We start from the raw sequence: 16,473 nt of genomic DNA, 5'->3' as shown, positions 1-16,473 counted from the left end.
GCAAGAAAAATTTCCCACAGTGAAACCTGCGAAACCAGCCTTCAAATAAATAAATGTTTCCTATTTAACTATCCTGATCATTGCTACTTTCCTAGCCAACATTTCTCATACTATGTAGATTTCCCAAAGACAAAAGACTGAGAATAAAGGGGGGAACAAAAACAACAGTGATTGCCAATACTGTTAGTTAAATTGATATAACTCACTGAATATAAAACAATTCATCAAAATCAGTTACATGTAAATGTCAGTGCTCATTATTCAGAAAGCACGCATTACATCTACATTTAATTAACACAAATGAAATACTAAAACATAAATATTTAAATATGTATCATCACTATGTAACATAAACACCTTTGCAGTATTACTTAGGCAGAATGCAGGTAGGATGCACAGGGAAGAAACATTCTATTGCAAAATCCATACTCAGAAATTCAAATTCAAACGCAGATATACTTTCACTTTCATTTTTGTCAAATTTCGAATTAATCAACCATCATTCAAACCTCAGTAAGTAATAATTACCCTTTATGCTATGCTTTTATAATTAACAAAAATGTTGCGGTCTAACTGTTTTTGTCAGACTCGAGAACATTTATCCAAAGCACAGCGAGGCCTTGTTGGTGATGGAGTCTCTGAAGTGATGACTAAACTGAGGGTGACTTCCAGTGATGGCACCAGCTACAGTGGTGATTTGCAGGCCATTTTGGATGTGTTGAAGAACATGACTGAGATCTTCAGGAGGGCATACTACAGTCCCACCAGTGCAGACATGAGGGTATTTTTTTGTTGACTAGCTTTTCCCCCACTTACATTATATCATCGCTATAACAGTGAATACATACATGTTTATATTCAAGTGGAATATTTTCTCAAAATAAAATGGTTACCATTACTGTGTTCACTCAATTAGTGGACATGCAGTAGTACTGCAGTGACAATAACATTTTGAGTTTGCTGACATGAAGGCCAAGTTGCCTCAAAACGATTAAATTGATCTTAACTGTTTTCTTTAGACAGATATTTCCAGTATAAATAAAACTCTTTTCTTATAGAATGCCAATATGGAAATGTCGAACTTCTTCACTACTACAATTGTCAAGGAATGTTTATCTAATATACCCGCACAAGATTTTAACTTTTTTTTTCTTTTTTATATTTTGAAATGTTTGATAGTATATCATATACTTTCTGATTTGCCAAATATATAATTATGAAACATGTTTTTCTCTGTTGTAGAACTTTGTCCAGTCAGTTAGTAATCTACTAATGGAAGAAAACCGAGTACGATGGGAAGAAGCTCAACTGGTAATGGTCTTTTTGTAATTACATACGTACAGTATGTGTTGCCCTTCAATTTAATTTGTAAAAGAACCCCAAAAAAGAACTTCTAACACACTAAGATGCATATTAAGCAACATGAGAACAATTCTACATCTCAAAAAATGAAATAGACATCTTCCGAAAACATGTTCCATATCATGAAATGCCGTTTGGGACACATAACTGTGAAGGCATAAAAGTTTGAAAAATATTACTTAAGAATATTTTCTGCTCTGAAATATTTATGATTTGAATGATGACAACTGCCAATTACTCACACACTCATACAAGTACAATTCTATTATATACTATCGACCCATTCAAGGTGTGCCTCACCTCTCGCCCAAAGACAGCTGGGATAGGCTCCTGCACCCTAATGTGGATAAGCGGTCCAGTTGGTTTTTGTGTGTGAGACTGCAATGGCAGAACTTGTACTGTACAGTATATGTAGAGATGCTGATTTCTGAAAAATCTGCAGTGGTCTCTTATTTCTTTTTCCAGAGCTGTATACATACCTCAAATTATTGGATCACCTGATAAAAATGTACATTTGTTTGCTTACGAAGAAATGAACTGTCTCCAGTGGATTTTACTGAATGAAATACTATGTACATGTTATTATTTAGTACAGAAACCTTTGTGGCAAGCATAACGATGAGATGAGATTCTTGGAGTTGTTCAACTCATTTGCACATGCTGTAGCTCTGGAGGGATTTTGGCCCACTCCTTAAAGAAACTCAAAAAAACTTTCAAGGTTCTCGGCTGCTACTTAAAAAAGAGACTCGCTAACTACTCCATAATCTGTCAAGTAAGGTGTTAAAGCTGAATCTTGGACCCAAACGCAGACTCGGCAAAATAGGGCAAGAAACATAATTTATTTAATAAAGGAAGGATTACGTAAGATAAAGAAGTGCTTTTGGAAAAGCTAATCATAAGCATACTTTGGACCTCCTTGACTGGTACTTCCTGCTACGGAATTGGATCAATTCAAGTCTGCACGCTGCTCATGCACGGAGCCCGAGTGATGAATTTAGCTGCCGGCCAACATACTCAATACGGAGACGTGGCAAAAGAGGCGGCCTACGTGCTAGGCTACAGTGACAAATCGCTGCCTAGCCTGTTGCTAGCTAATGTCTGATAGCTCAACATCAAGATGGATGAGTAGAGAGCCAGGATTACCACCCAATGAGAAATCGGGGAATGTTGTGCTCTAAATAACAAAACACCAGACTCGGCCGCCCAGCTTGACACACGCCGTCCACTGCGGAGAGCACACAGTTGCCTCAGGCTAAAACAAAGGAGGCGAAGTGTACATCATTGTCAGCAACAGATGGTCTGCAAATTTAAAGTGATGGACATCAAACTGTTGGTGGTAAAATGCAGATCATTTTATTTCTCTAGAGAGTTCAGTCCTGTGTTCATGTTGGCTGTATATACTATATTACACAGTGAGCCACTACAATGCATAGCTCTGCTGCGAGATGTCATTGATAAATGGGAGAGTTCAACCACTCTGACTCAATGTCTCCCACCTTCCCCGGAACGAGGTCAAAGTTTTGTCGGATATGGGAGTTGAAACTCCTTCTGACAGGGGACACTGCCAGACGTTCCCAGAAAACCCTCACAATACGTTTAAGGTTTGCCAGATGGGACCAAGAAACCACCAAACGGTGATCAGTTCCGCCCCTCACTTAAACGTCCAAGATATGTGGCTGTAAGTCCGATGACTCAGATGAAGTCAATCACGGAATCGCGGCCAAGTAAATGTTTGGATATTCTAATGTCTAATGTCACTTTAATGCATAATCCATGACTAGCACAGAAGTCCACTAACAGAATACCACTCGGTTTGTGGTCAAAGGTTGCCGTTCCTCCTGATCACGCCCTACCAGCTCTTACTGCCATTGCCCACATGACCACGGAAGTCCATCAGCAGAACAAGGGAGTCTCAGAGTACTCCAAAAAGGGTGGATACCCTGAGTTGCTGTTTGGTGCAATAGAACTACCCCCTCCCAAAGGCAGAGGGTTACCCCTCAAAATACAGACTCTGAGCTGGGGGTAATAAGGTATTGCCACACCTGCTCAGCACCTCCCACCTCTTATTTTTGCCAAGTCTCGCTATGGATGAAAATACATTTTATGACATACAGTGTAGGTTTGTGGTTTGGTTGTCTTTATAGTGTGAAAAATACCAAGGTGTAAGTTTAATTTCCATTCATAGATCATAAGAATAAAAATGATACATTTACCTTGTTTTGAACAAAATAACCATTTTTTTGTGTTTTACACTGTCTTCACAGCTGGGTCCAAACATCAAAGAGCTTTTTCGCCTGATTGAGGACTTTGTGGATGTCATTGGTCTGAGAATGAAAGACTTTCAGGACATGTATGAAGTGACAGATAACATAGGTAAGTATTGACAATTATTCGTGTGCAGTTTTTGAGCAATGATTTTTAGAGCAATATTACAAATAATCATAATAATAAAAAATTGGGGGGAAAAGATGAAGTGAAGATCAGCTCGCTTCCCTGCAAGTTGATTAGAAACACCTGTGGCTAAAGCCAATCAGTGGCAAGGTTTTTACTTGTCGGTTATTTTAAACAGCCAAATTAAATCCAAGGTATTCTTCGTACGTGTAATAGTTGTCAACTCTGTTACAGTTTTAAGCATCCACAAGCGTCCAATGCTGAGTAACGCCGATATCAGCTTCCCGATGAAGGGCTGGAGGGGAATGGTGGATTGGGCCCGCAACTCAGATGACAGAGTTATCATCCCAAAACACATCCTGCTAACAGGCAAGCCAGGTTGAGTGCTGAACACTACACCAGCTATGTATAGGGTGATTGATTGATTGATTGATTGATTGATTAATTGATGTACAATACTGATAAATTGCAAATGTAACGGCTTAGTTATTGGCTGCACCTCTGGAAGTAAAAGCACCCCCACAGGGGAAATAAATAAAAGGAAGAGGAGAAAAAGTACTAAATCAGTAAAAAAAAAAAAAAAGTGGGGGGGGGGGGCATAGTAGTGAAACAAAATAGCTTTATCAATATCAATAGCTATATGTCATAGTTTACGGGGAGGACACAGGGGACATGCTGTCGCCTTTTTGAGGTCAGTTTTTTTTGTAACATTGATAAACAGAGACATGATAAGCACTAGGATCACACGGAAAACGCCAGCCAATAACATCAGTGCATTGGTGTTAGAGAAGAGGTCTTTCGCAAGGACACTTCTACAGCAGACAATCAGAGCCAGGATTCAAACCGCCAACACTTCATTCACTGGACAACTTGCTCAACCAACTGTGCCTAAGTTGGTAGAGCTGTATGGAATTTTAAATAAAACAACACGCAGCAATTTCCTCGGATGAAGACGCCTGCCATTTTTACAGCCGTAGCAGGACGAACACTAATTATGTCAGGCCAGAGATGCAGCTCCGTGTCACGACAGGCAACTGCACGACAACCGCCGGAAATTGGCTTTGCAAAATGTTAAAGTTAGACTTTGAAAAATCCGGCACGCCCACAGCCCTAGGATGCAGAAAATGGTTGGACAGATGTAAAGACTTGAGAAAATTTGTAGCCGGCGAAGGGGCCGACCCTCCAGCCAATTATGGTCGCTTAGGGCGCATCATTTCTGCATATGCATTGGCAGGCGTACCCCCTGGAGGTGGACTTGGAGAAAAAAAATCAAGCTACCCCTTTTAGATTGAATTTAATATATTGTTGACTAGAAAGGGGTGGTTTGAGAGTAGTTCCTATTTCTCCAAAATAAATTGTTAAAATTGAAAATGCAAGGTAATATAATTTTCCTAATCGAAAAATACATAGAGAGAGAGAGCATATGGGCCATCCCACCCGGATGGTCATTTTAAAGCACTGAACAACGTACAGTTAGGTCAACAGATTTTTTATAAGTAAGTTTACTTACAAAGTATTTTACTTCAAGCAAGATTAATGAGTGACTTGACAACCAGTAAGTTTAACTATTAGATTTCAATTAGCCTTACAAAATGAGTACATGTAAGTTTTCTCTGATTTCAATTAAGATAGCTGAATGTTATCTGCAAGTAAGTTTGCTCTTGAGATTTCAAGTAAGATTAAATGGTAAATGGGTTTTCACTTGTATAATACTTTTCTACCTTCAGGATACTCAAAAAGCTTTAACACGGTCTCCTCATTCATCCACTGATGACGCAGCAAAAGGAGCAACCGGTGTTCAGTATCTTGCTCAAGTATTCTTGGTCATAGACTACGTTTACATGCAGGCAATAACCCTTTTAAAACTCGAATATTGCCAATATTCGGGTTTTGTAAGGCCATGTAAACACGCGCAATAACCCGAATATGCTTTAATTTGGGGTTTTAAAAACCTCAATAAGACCCCTGGGTTACCCATTTCATAACCGGAATTTTTGCTCATATAAACGCATTCGGAATACCTGGATCGAATGGGGCATTGTTTTTAGCTAAGCGCATGCTCGCTATTTTCTTCTTCATCTTCTTTTCTTCTTCGCTTATTTGATTCGTAAGGAATCTTGGTCTATGGAGTAACGACTTGTATACGTAGCTCCGTACTACTCGCTAAAGGAGCCTCCCTTAAATACATTCATTTCTCCACTGCGTTTTCACGTTATTTTGTGTCTCTATGGCGAAAACGGCCACCGTTTGTGCCTATATGCACATACAGTAAATACAAGTATATAAGTCCATGCTTCTAGCATGTAACTCACTGGAAATACTCAAGCCGATGTCAACATACATGACGCTCGCAGCAAAAAACCACACTTCTGGAGCGAGCAAGAAACCGACTACTTTATTTAGCGTGGTGAGTGACATAAATATAATGTTTTTGATTGAACATATAGTAAGTTAAAAGCGGAAATGCCGTTATTTACGTAATTACGTTGTCCATGCGTCGCGGTCCGAACGGAATATTCCAATTGAGCACAAATGAGCATGTAAACGGAAGTAACTCTGTCCGCCACGCATGTAAACGTGTTACCTCGATTGTTTCAGAAACCGGAATTCTGACCTTAACCCGAATATAGACTGCATGTAAACGTAGTCAAAGAGGCTCAGGATACAATCCACAACCCTTGGTTTGGCCCTCACTTATCTTACTAAAGCTGTACTTACTTGGATAAAATAAGGCTATTCGGTTATCGGTTTCCAGGCTAATCCCCCCCACCCTACTCGCACACACACCCCAAGTAAAGAATTGAGTGCTGAAGTATTCACAATTAGCTTTTCAACTTGAACTTTAAGAGTTAACACAAAATTCAAATAGCCATCTATAATATACTCACTATAATGCAGCCTTGCTGTTTCGTGGATTTTTTTGGGTGCAATTTTGCATGTGTTTTTTTTTGGGGGGGGGGGGTTAGTATTTGCTTTGATAGTGCAGTGCTCAGTGTGACTAATTTGAAGATGTTTCTAATTCAAATTTGGTTACTTTACTGATAGGATACAACTGTTTTTCTGCTACTGGGATTATGGTTGGGAGCATCTGGGGACGGTGACAGAAAATGTTGCAAATGTCAGTCAGGACATTCACCAACTTGTCAGCACAAACTTTTAACACCCGTCCTACGATGTTGTCTGGGCCCTCTGCTTTCCGAGGGTGACCCTTTTAAAATCAGCTGTGCGGTCGCTCAGATTGATGGCTGGCAGGTTTGAAGGTGGTGACGAGGGTATTCATCCATATAAGCCTAATTTGCTGCAGACAATGGCATCTTCTGTGCCATGTAGGTAACGGATTCAACATTCTATGATGTCGACATCCTCAGTACATTTGGCTATCTCGGTAACTGCTTCAGCTTTTGGTGCGATCACTCTGGGAGGCAGCTGTCTTGAATGCAGCATGTATATCCCAGTCTGTGTGCATGGAACTATACAGCAGAGCTGAGGCTGCTCCTTCTGGCCTGACCTTGATGTTTTTAATCTCAGCCCTGTTAGGCTTTGTCAGTGGCTTGTGTGTTGGTATTAACATAAATTAGGTAGTCTGAATGGCTGGGGTGGGGGAGGCGTCTCATGTTGTATGACTCTGGGATGTTTGTACAAGGCAGAGCCCTTGTGTTGTTTCCCCTGCTTTTGCGGTCCACATATTGTTTGAATTTCTTTCCCCACCAACTGGTTTTTGATAAACCAGAATATGACACACCCGGCAAAAATAAATAAATAAAAATAAGAAGTGAAGTGAGTTTAAAAGCCAAGATCAGGCTGAGTCATAGCCTGTCATGAAGCCCAATGCGGCCGGTTCCTAAATGAAGCTGATCTTCAGTGACCGTTCCTACAGTGTGACTATTTTCACATTCTAATAGACACCCCCAACGTATGCAAATATTGTCCATTTTACAGAGCTACAAAGTAAAAATTAAGCTTGCAGTGCACTGTTCAAACCAACCAACCTCATTTTGAAGAAATGATTTGAATCACTGATTTATGTTACCTCCAGGCAAGTTTTTCTTTTGTTGGACACAGACAATCTGGTTTATGTGCATTTCAAATATGCCAGACTAAATTTAGATGAATAGGAAACATAATACATAATCTCCTTTACACACGTACATGCACGACTCATTTGGTTCACCCCGGATGCCCACGAACGCTCAGCTGTTGCCTGGGAGCTACATTCTCTGCCTGCAGCTTGGCATACTATGAAGCTGGCATATAGGATGTTTTCAGATGGCTCAGCAGATGGGAGTTGTTTTTCACCCTTGACACATCAGCGGGAAATAAGTGTTTTTCTTGCCTGAGGCCTCGCTGTACCTGTGCCAGATTTGATCCTTCACGTCTGTCTGTCTATGTTTCTATGTTTCTATCTATCTATCTATCTATCTATCTATCTATCTATCTATCTATCTATCTATCTATCTATCTATCTATCTATCTATCTATCTATCTATCTATCTATCTATCTATCTATCTATCTATCTATCTATCTATCTATCTATCTATCTATTTATCTATCTATCTATCTATCTATCTATCTATCTTGAGCGCAACGGTTCAGAAAATCCATGGTTCAGTAAAAGTATCTTGCGTTTGTGCTCACGGTTTTGGGCTGGGTTCAGTACGTGTTGACGCTTAGAAAAATCAATTATGTCCTGTTTAGGTGGCAACCCTTGACTGACAAGGACTAAGCCAAAAGCCAAACAATAGCTAAGTTAAAAGTGAAAGTATATTTTCAAAGCATTAATATTAATTACTATTTTGTTGTTGTTTAAATTATTTTTGTGCTCTGTCAGCATGCAAGCAAGGGTAGCATACGTTGAGAAGTACTAGAGTGGCTGCATTTACCCAGGCCCAAAAAAAAAAAAGGAATCAATTCTATGCTTCTATAATCAGTCTTTAACTTTCAGTTGTAACTAATACTCTTAAATTAAAGTGATCTTGGTAACATGAAGTGAATGTGTCCAAGGGAGTCTATCCAAAGCAAAATTTATAGTTGACTAGTCATGTAGGCCGCCTCCATTCTAAAGAGCTGGAGGAGTTGAAGCAGCATGGATGACCTGCATTTTCCTCAAACAAAGGTCACGGTTCAAACACTGCAACATTAAAATTCTAAATTCTGACCCTGACCAACTTTTTTCTCTCTCTCTCTCCTGATCTCTCTGTGTCTCTCAGATTCAGATGACTCCTCGACATTTGTAACAGGTATCATTCTGTACAGAAACTTGGGAAGTGTTCTGAATTTGCAGAGGTAAGAACATTGTTTACTGAATGAGAGCCTTGTTTAAGGTGTAAAGTGTTCTGAATAAATGGGCATGCATGAAGCAAAAATAAATGTTGCAAACTGCACCTTTTTCTGAACCTGAACTAAAACATAGCAGAGTCTTTTTCTGACCCATTTGTCACCTTTGACGTTTTCCCAAACTACTACATACTGCTACTGTATAACCTCTAACCTGCTGTTGCTTGCTAAATGACATCGATTAAAATAATAACAAGGGATGTTAAAGGGGAAGTCAACCCAAAAATGCTCTTTACAATAATATGCTCTATGCAGCCCAACTAGTCTAGTAAGCCGTGATTGGTTGTTACCTCTCGACAGCAAGTGGCAAAATGGCCGCCCCGTAAGATGCATAACAACGGGTGGATTTTGCTCATATTCCACAAACACAATATTAATCAGAATGCCATGTTTACACTAGTGAGGGCCCATACAACAAATTATTGTGAAGAAAATATTTAGGTTGACTTCACCTTTGCGGAAGAGGCAATAAAAAGAAATCCATTGAGATTTCAACACTTAAACTACACTGTTGTGTGCCCAATTCTGATGTAATACCTATATCATTTGTCACCCTCTATTATTCCAAGTGGCACATCTGATATGACAATGTTATCATTCGCTGAATAAAGGAACATTTTAATGTGAGGAGCAGAATCTGGACCCTAAAAAAAAAAAAGTCTTTATATACAAAAATACAAAGTAACAACAAAGAGCAGGGCTGGACACATCAGCGAATGGAAGGAAACTAAATGTTCTGACAGCATGTCACTGACCAACTCCAGCTAGGGCAATTCTATTGACAGAAAAAAAGGATCAAAGCAACTGACAACATCAATTTATTAGATTCTGAAATCTATTCAGCACCTTTCCACCACAGTCATCACGACGACTGTCAATTCAAAATCCAGCGATTTGCCGCAGACGTCACCATCTGCTGCGAGTTATTGACATACTGGCTGCCTCTTCGCCTTTTCACTGAGAACCCAATAATCCTTTCACCTCAACACCATTCCGGGGAGGTAGGAGCTTGTGGCCGATTCCTGTTGAAATGTTCCTTTGGCCATTTCATTAACCAAATCCTACTCTGATCCTGCTCCGGCGACGCAAGTCCTGCCGCCCATTCTCCCCTTATGCCGCTGTTCCTTGACTGGTCACTCAGCCCTTCAAAAGCTCCAAAACACTTGCTGCTGCCAGTCAAACTAGTGGTTTCTGGACAACCTCATTGGTGTAACGCTAGAGCAGATATTTGAGCAGATGTTATGATGTTGATATTGTCATTGTCAGTGCTATGCAGTTTCTATGTCTCTTGTGAAGATGATGTCAGTGCAGATGTTATGGTCCTGTAATTTCCAACTATTCTGCTTCTATATTTGTGACTTTTTTTGTTGTCATATAGGCCTTTATTCTGTCATATAGAAGTGTGCATTGCCCTAGCGAGAGTCACTGAATGGTATTTTTGTCAGTACGTCAAGAGCCCAAATTTCTCTCAGCTCGTTGAGATTTCCTTAACTCTACTCTTCCATTCAAGCTCTCTTCCATGCAAGCTGTGTTCCATGTGTTCGGCATCCAGCCATGCTCAAGGTTGTTAGTCAAGGTTTCTTTGTCAACTGTTTCCTTTAAGGCCATATGAGTCCAGTCCTGCTTTTCGTTGTTACTTTGTATTTTTGTGTATTAAGACTCTCTTTTCCCAACTCCCATATCGTGTTTACGTTAGGGTCCTAAAGGCAGATGCCCAAATTGGACATTAACTCATTTGCTCCCAAAAATGTATAAATATAAATAAATAATTGGATAGATCCACCTGCCTTTGGTTTTTGGTTTTGGCTTTTGTGTTTGCGTAGAATAGGTTCAAATACTTCTAGTAAGAAATTTCCACTTTTGTGGTTGTAGAACCTATCATGATCTGGTCGAAACATACAGAATTGGGGAAATTAAACCTTGAATCTCATCAGTCCTCCCATGTCTGTTCGGAGTCTTTGAACTGCTTTCATCTTCCTCAGCTCCTCTTCACACTGCCATTTCATTTCATTCTTATCTTCTTTCATTTTTTGAATTTGATTTGCCCCCCTCCAGCTAAATGAGATGAGTTTGAGGCAAGAGACTAGATGACATGAAAGATTAAAGTGACTGATTATGTTTTGGACTGGTGAAAGGGTGATTGTGCTTAAAGCATACACTGATGATGTGAGGAATCAAAAAGGGGAGCAAGTTTTGAACGCATTTGGCTGTTTGGAACCATTCGGCATCCAACCCCCATTAGCAATTCATTTCCTTGTGATTGTCTCTTCCCTCATGATTGATAGATCCTATGAAAAACAGGAATCACAAATAGGGAGAAGGGTGTAAAGTCAAATGGCATAAAATGCTACAAAACTACTGGAAAACAACAGAATAGAATCGAAACAAAAGAATAAAGGAATTTGATTGCTTTACCGAGAAGATGAACTCAGCAACTAAATATACATGCATATCGAGAACTGAACTATCAGCTGTTTTAAATTATATCTGTGGTGAGTTGTTCGTATTTTGGCTCCCTAATTTAGCTACAGGAGAAGAGTAAAATCTGAAACCAATCAGTTCACATCTTGTAAAAATCGTGTTATTAACATTTGTAATAGGATTTATTGTAAATATACAGAATGTATGTGAAAGTTCAATTGATTTTTATAAATATTTACCAATTTTAATACGAGGTTGAAAAGAACTCTGCGACTACAGTATGTACAAAATAGAATAGATGTATTTTATTTTATTTTTTCATTAAAATTGTACCTGTGATATTCATCATGAATTGAAATTTTTAGTAAACATTTAATGTAAATGGATTTAACTTATATAGCTCTTTTCTACAAACCCAATTCCCAAAAGGTTTGGACACTATACAAATTCTGAATAAAAACTGAATGCAAGTATGTGGAAGTGCCAAATGTCAATATTATGTTCAGAATAGAACATAGATGACAGGTCGAAAGTTTAAACTGAGAAAATGTATCATTTTAAGGGACAAATATGTTGATTAGAAATTTCATGGTGCCAACAAATCTCAAATAAGTTGGGACAGGTAGCAGTAAGAGGCTGGAAAAGTCAACTGCACTTATAAAAAAAACAGCTGGAAGACAAGTTACCACTAATGAGGTCCATTGGCAACTTGATTGGAGTATAAAAAGAGCTTCTCGGAGTGGCAGTGTCTCTCAGAAGCGAAGATGGGTAGAGAACCACCAATTCCTCCAATGTTGCGCAGAAAGATAGTGGAGAAATATCAGAAAGGTGTTTACCAGCGAAAAATTGCAAACAGGTTGAAGTAATCATCATCTACAGTGCATAATATCATCCAAAGATTCAACAACCTCTGTGTGTAAGGGTCAAGGCCGAAAAATCATATGCCCTTAAACGGCACTGCACCGCAAACAGGAATGCTTACTGTAAGGGAAATCACAGAAAGGGCTCAGCAATACTTCCAGAAAATATTGTAGGTGAACACAAGCCAGCCGCCGTTGCCAGATGAAACTCGGCAGTACAAAGAAGAAGCCATTTTTAAAGCAGATTTAAAATGGAGTGTGGCAAAGTGGAAACCTGTTTTGTGGTCAGACGAATCACGATTCCAAGTTCTTTGTGGAAAACTAGGGCGCTATATTATACTGACTAAAGAGGACAAGGACAACCCAAGTCAGTTAATAAGCCTGCATCTGTGATGGTATAGGGTTGCATGAGTGCGTGTGGCATGGGCAGCTTCCACATCTGGAAAGGCATCGTCAATGCACAAAGGTTCAGATTGGAGAACATCATCTGCTCCCATCCCGGCATCATCACTTTCAGAGAAGATCTTGCATTTCTCAACACGATAATGCCAGACCACATGCAGCACCAATTACAACATCATGGCTGCGTAGGAAAAGGATCCGGGTATTGAAATGGCCAGCCTGCAGTCCACTTCTTTCACTTCTAGAGCACATTTGGCGCATCATAAAGGCGAAGGTGCAACAAAGAAAGAGCAAAGACAGTCGAACAGTTAGAGAAACGCGTTTTAGACAAGAATGGGACAGCATTCCTATTTCTAAACTTGAGAAACGTGTCTCCTCGATCCCCAGACGCTTGCAGACTGTTGTAAGAAGAAGAGGGGATGCCTCACAGTGGTGAAAATGGCCTTGTCCCCATTTTTTGGAGATTTGTTGATACCATGGAATTTCAAATCAACAGTTTCCCTTAAAATTATACATTTTCTCAGTTTAAACTTTTGACCGGTTCTCTATGTTCTATTCTGAATACAATTTTACAATTTGGCACTTCCACATAATTGCATTCAGTTTTTATTCACAATTTGTATAGTGTCCCAACTTTTTGGGAATTGGGTTTGTACATTTGAGGTATCCAGCACTTTTAACCTAAACTCATTCACAAAATGATTAATGGAGTCTATTGTATTGTATAGTCGTTGAAACAGCTCATTCAAAACTGGCCCTTGCTCAATAATACGTCAAGAGAGCCAGGACTCAAACCCACAACCGACGTGTTGCGAGTCGACCCCATGCCATCCTATGTGCATATGAATCAGGACGGACAAATCACATGATCATCATATTCATTCATATTCAAAATGAGGAACTTGTAGGTGATAGTTAGTGGCATTCATAATATAGCAACGTACACTATAACAAAATTATGCATTTAGCATATAAAGTATACTGTACATAAATTAAGAAAGGTTGGTGATTTGTATCAATAGCAGAAGTGTGCAAAATTATGTAGAAGTGACAACGCTACATATGGACATATGCAGTAATACTGATACACTTGAAATGCACAAGAAAATAGGTGGCAGTGTCATTGTGAATTGTTTCAAAAGTTGACATCAAGGGGAACAAAGCTGTTGGAGGAGATCAGAATTGGGTGAAATGGTGATATGTTGTTGGAGGGACGCTCGTCTCCTTACTGACAACTATGTGTTTTTAAGAGTGCGATCGACAATGCAACAAATCTAGAGTGTGTTGTAAAATCATGCGACAGTGACACTTTTTTTCCCCTTTTTGTTCTTCTTTTCCCTCTGTAGAAACGGCACCGTACTCAACTCCAAGATTGTATCAGTCACCATTAAACCCACTCCTGCTTCCCTTTCTGCTCCAGTTACAATTGAATTCTCTCACTTATACAACGTGAGTGACAAATCAATGTGTCAGAGAATCAATTCAACAGTGAAGTCATTGCCTTTTTTTTTTTTTTATCGATTTTACAATTGTTTCGTCCAATAGGGCACCACGAACCAGACATGTATATCCTGGGATGAGAATGAAAGGTAAGATTAAGTTCTAATATTTATTTGAAATTGCTAACTAGCTTTTAGGCTATACTTTACTGTGCTAAAACTGCAACTAGCTTGCGTGTATTGATTCATTGTAATCTGAATATATTCCTTTCATTTTTGTTTGTTCATAAAGAGTCCATTGTATTCTGTGGAGGCAGCGCTTCATCAGGAAGCCGCCAAAATTCACTTTATCAATTAATGCTGTGGATCCATGTGGACACATTGCCAAACACAAACACCCCCACCCCCAAGTCAACGATTTTGTCAAACATTCAATTATGTGCCATTATTAGAAGTGAAGACTTTTAACTCTGTTAGCTATTGCTAGTGTATGCAAACACTGAAGGTCTGCCTAACGTTTGGCTATATAATAGAGTTGCCGTGTGTTCCAGCGGCTGGACTTAGGCTGTTGGATGGGTTACGATGGCTCTTTATATGTATATAAATACATGAATATAATTATATATAAATTGTTTGGCGTCTGGAAGAAGAGTCGGCCACCACAAGTGTTGTTAAAGGAAAGAGGGTTTTGACTCTAGTCTCAGATAGCAGGCGATCTTGGACCCATAGTCTCACTGTAAAACCTCTGATCAGAGGTTGGAGGTGATGTACAGTCGACTTTTTGGGCAGCGACTCGGGGCCAAAGTAGTCACAAATGCATACAAAAGCCTCATCTCAACCTCCCATTGGATAAAGGCTCGGGTCACAGCAATTATTGTCTCTGGCAGGATAAGATTTGGAAGGTGGTGATTGATGAATGAATTCTGGAGAGGGCAACAGTCTTAATGCTTTGGAATTGTGGATTGTCGGTGAGAGTGAAGTTGAACCTGACAAGAAATAAAGCCCAATGCGCCTGATGGGAATTGAGATAGGTCCTTCCAATCCATGTCTGGTGAGTACAACTCTCCAACCTGCACCTCTACTCATGTGAGCCAAAATGACGATCAGTAGCTCACGGTCGCCAAAGTCGTAGTTACTCTCAGCTGGACTCAGGTGACAAAAGAAGAAGGTGCAGCTTCTGGTCAACAGTGGCACTGAAGCTTGTACAAGTAGCAATTGTGTCTAGGTGGGAACAGACATTGTCCACCTGTGTCCATTGTCCTCTCGTTCTTATACACCCTGCAGCAAATGCACCGAACACTCATTGGCGGGTACACGGACGGGGTCATTAGACGTTCGTCCATCTGGGAAGCTCTTGGGTCTCTAACCTGTGCTCTGGCAAGTGGTTTTAAGCTCCCCATACTCTCCCTCTGTCACTTATTAGCTTCATGCTGTACATCAGCACCTCCCCTGGTACTGTGAGCTTGGGGGCCTTCTTTGACGAATCAGACCACAGAACAATAACTGCCCCCAATGTTGTTTCTTTGATGTGGGGTGGAACAGTGGTTCCTCTCGAACCTATGCAGCTGTGCATCTGGGGTTGGTGTGTTCTTTCTCCTTGGCAAACTGGAAAGCATTATCGTCCAGCAGATTGCGCTACATAATTAAATTTGGCAAGAGGACATGCCTTTTTCACTCGTGGCAATTGGAGAGGGCTCTCGGGCAGCAACTCCCCAGCAGGTGCTGGTGGGTGGGTTTCAAGTTATCTGAAACCTTATTCTCGAAAGAGCTGTTATGGTGGGAACATAGCAAGTTTCTGCAAACATTTCCCGATTTCTGCAGTGAATGCCTCCAAAGATCATTCCAAATGACAATTTATTTCATCACCTGCGCTCATTCGATCCAAACGCCTTATTGTCCTGACCGTCTGCTAATCACCAACTGCTACACGGATCTCTGCTACTGATTTGGCTCATTTACTTTTGAGTTATCAAATGTGTGAATTTCCAGACTTCCAAAGGCTTGTACTCCCACCAACATTTTATGACCAATCAGTATCCAATCACAAGGAAGAAAACACGTTATCACATTGAGTGTAGTTAAAAATGAACCAAGCCCAGTCGTCTTAAAGTGGACCCCAAGTTGCAAGCCAAGCAACCAAGCAAAAAGTGATTGGTAAATCCAAATTATTTTTCACGCCCACTTCTTGTCTTATGCTGTCTCTTGACTCTTTTTGTCTTGACACTAGCGACACTAATCTTTCATCTTCTGAACAATATATTAG

The 16,473-nt window shown here is 40.0% G+C and overlaps 1 protein-coding gene across 6 annotated transcripts in view; it reads left to right on the top strand.

The window, feature by feature from the left end:
• Positions 1 to 16,473, top strand: part of adgrb1a (adhesion G protein-coupled receptor B1a) — a 126,780-nt gene that overhangs the window by 61,029 nt on the left and 49,278 nt on the right. For 4 of the 6 annotated variants that reach the window (XM_086077798.1, XM_086077795.1, XM_086077797.1 and 1 more), the window contains 7 exons: positions 587 to 781; positions 1,243 to 1,311; positions 3,627 to 3,735; positions 3,988 to 4,131; positions 8,962 to 9,037; positions 14,118 to 14,220; positions 14,317 to 14,360. In XM_086077798.1, the coding sequence (XP_085933924.1) occupies positions 587 to 781; positions 1,243 to 1,311; positions 3,627 to 3,735; positions 3,988 to 4,131; positions 8,962 to 9,037; positions 14,118 to 14,220; positions 14,317 to 14,360 (740 nt within the window). The remainder of the gene's footprint in view (positions 1 to 586; positions 782 to 1,242; positions 1,312 to 3,626; positions 3,736 to 3,987; positions 4,132 to 8,961; positions 9,038 to 14,117; positions 14,221 to 14,316; positions 14,361 to 16,473) is intronic. The other 2 variants (XM_086077796.1, XM_086077800.1) reach the window with 2 other exon arrangements.

Source organism: Leptonotus elevatus, chromosome 6 (assembly GCF_054856555.1).
Source record: "Leptonotus elevatus isolate MCC_2025b chromosome 6, RoL_Lele_1.0, whole genome shotgun sequence".
In the NCBI taxonomy this organism is placed as follows: Eukaryota; Metazoa; Chordata; class Actinopteri; order Syngnathiformes; family Syngnathidae; genus Leptonotus; species Leptonotus elevatus.
The sequence above is the reverse complement of the archived record's forward strand: the minus strand, read 5'-3'. Positions and strand labels throughout refer to the sequence as shown.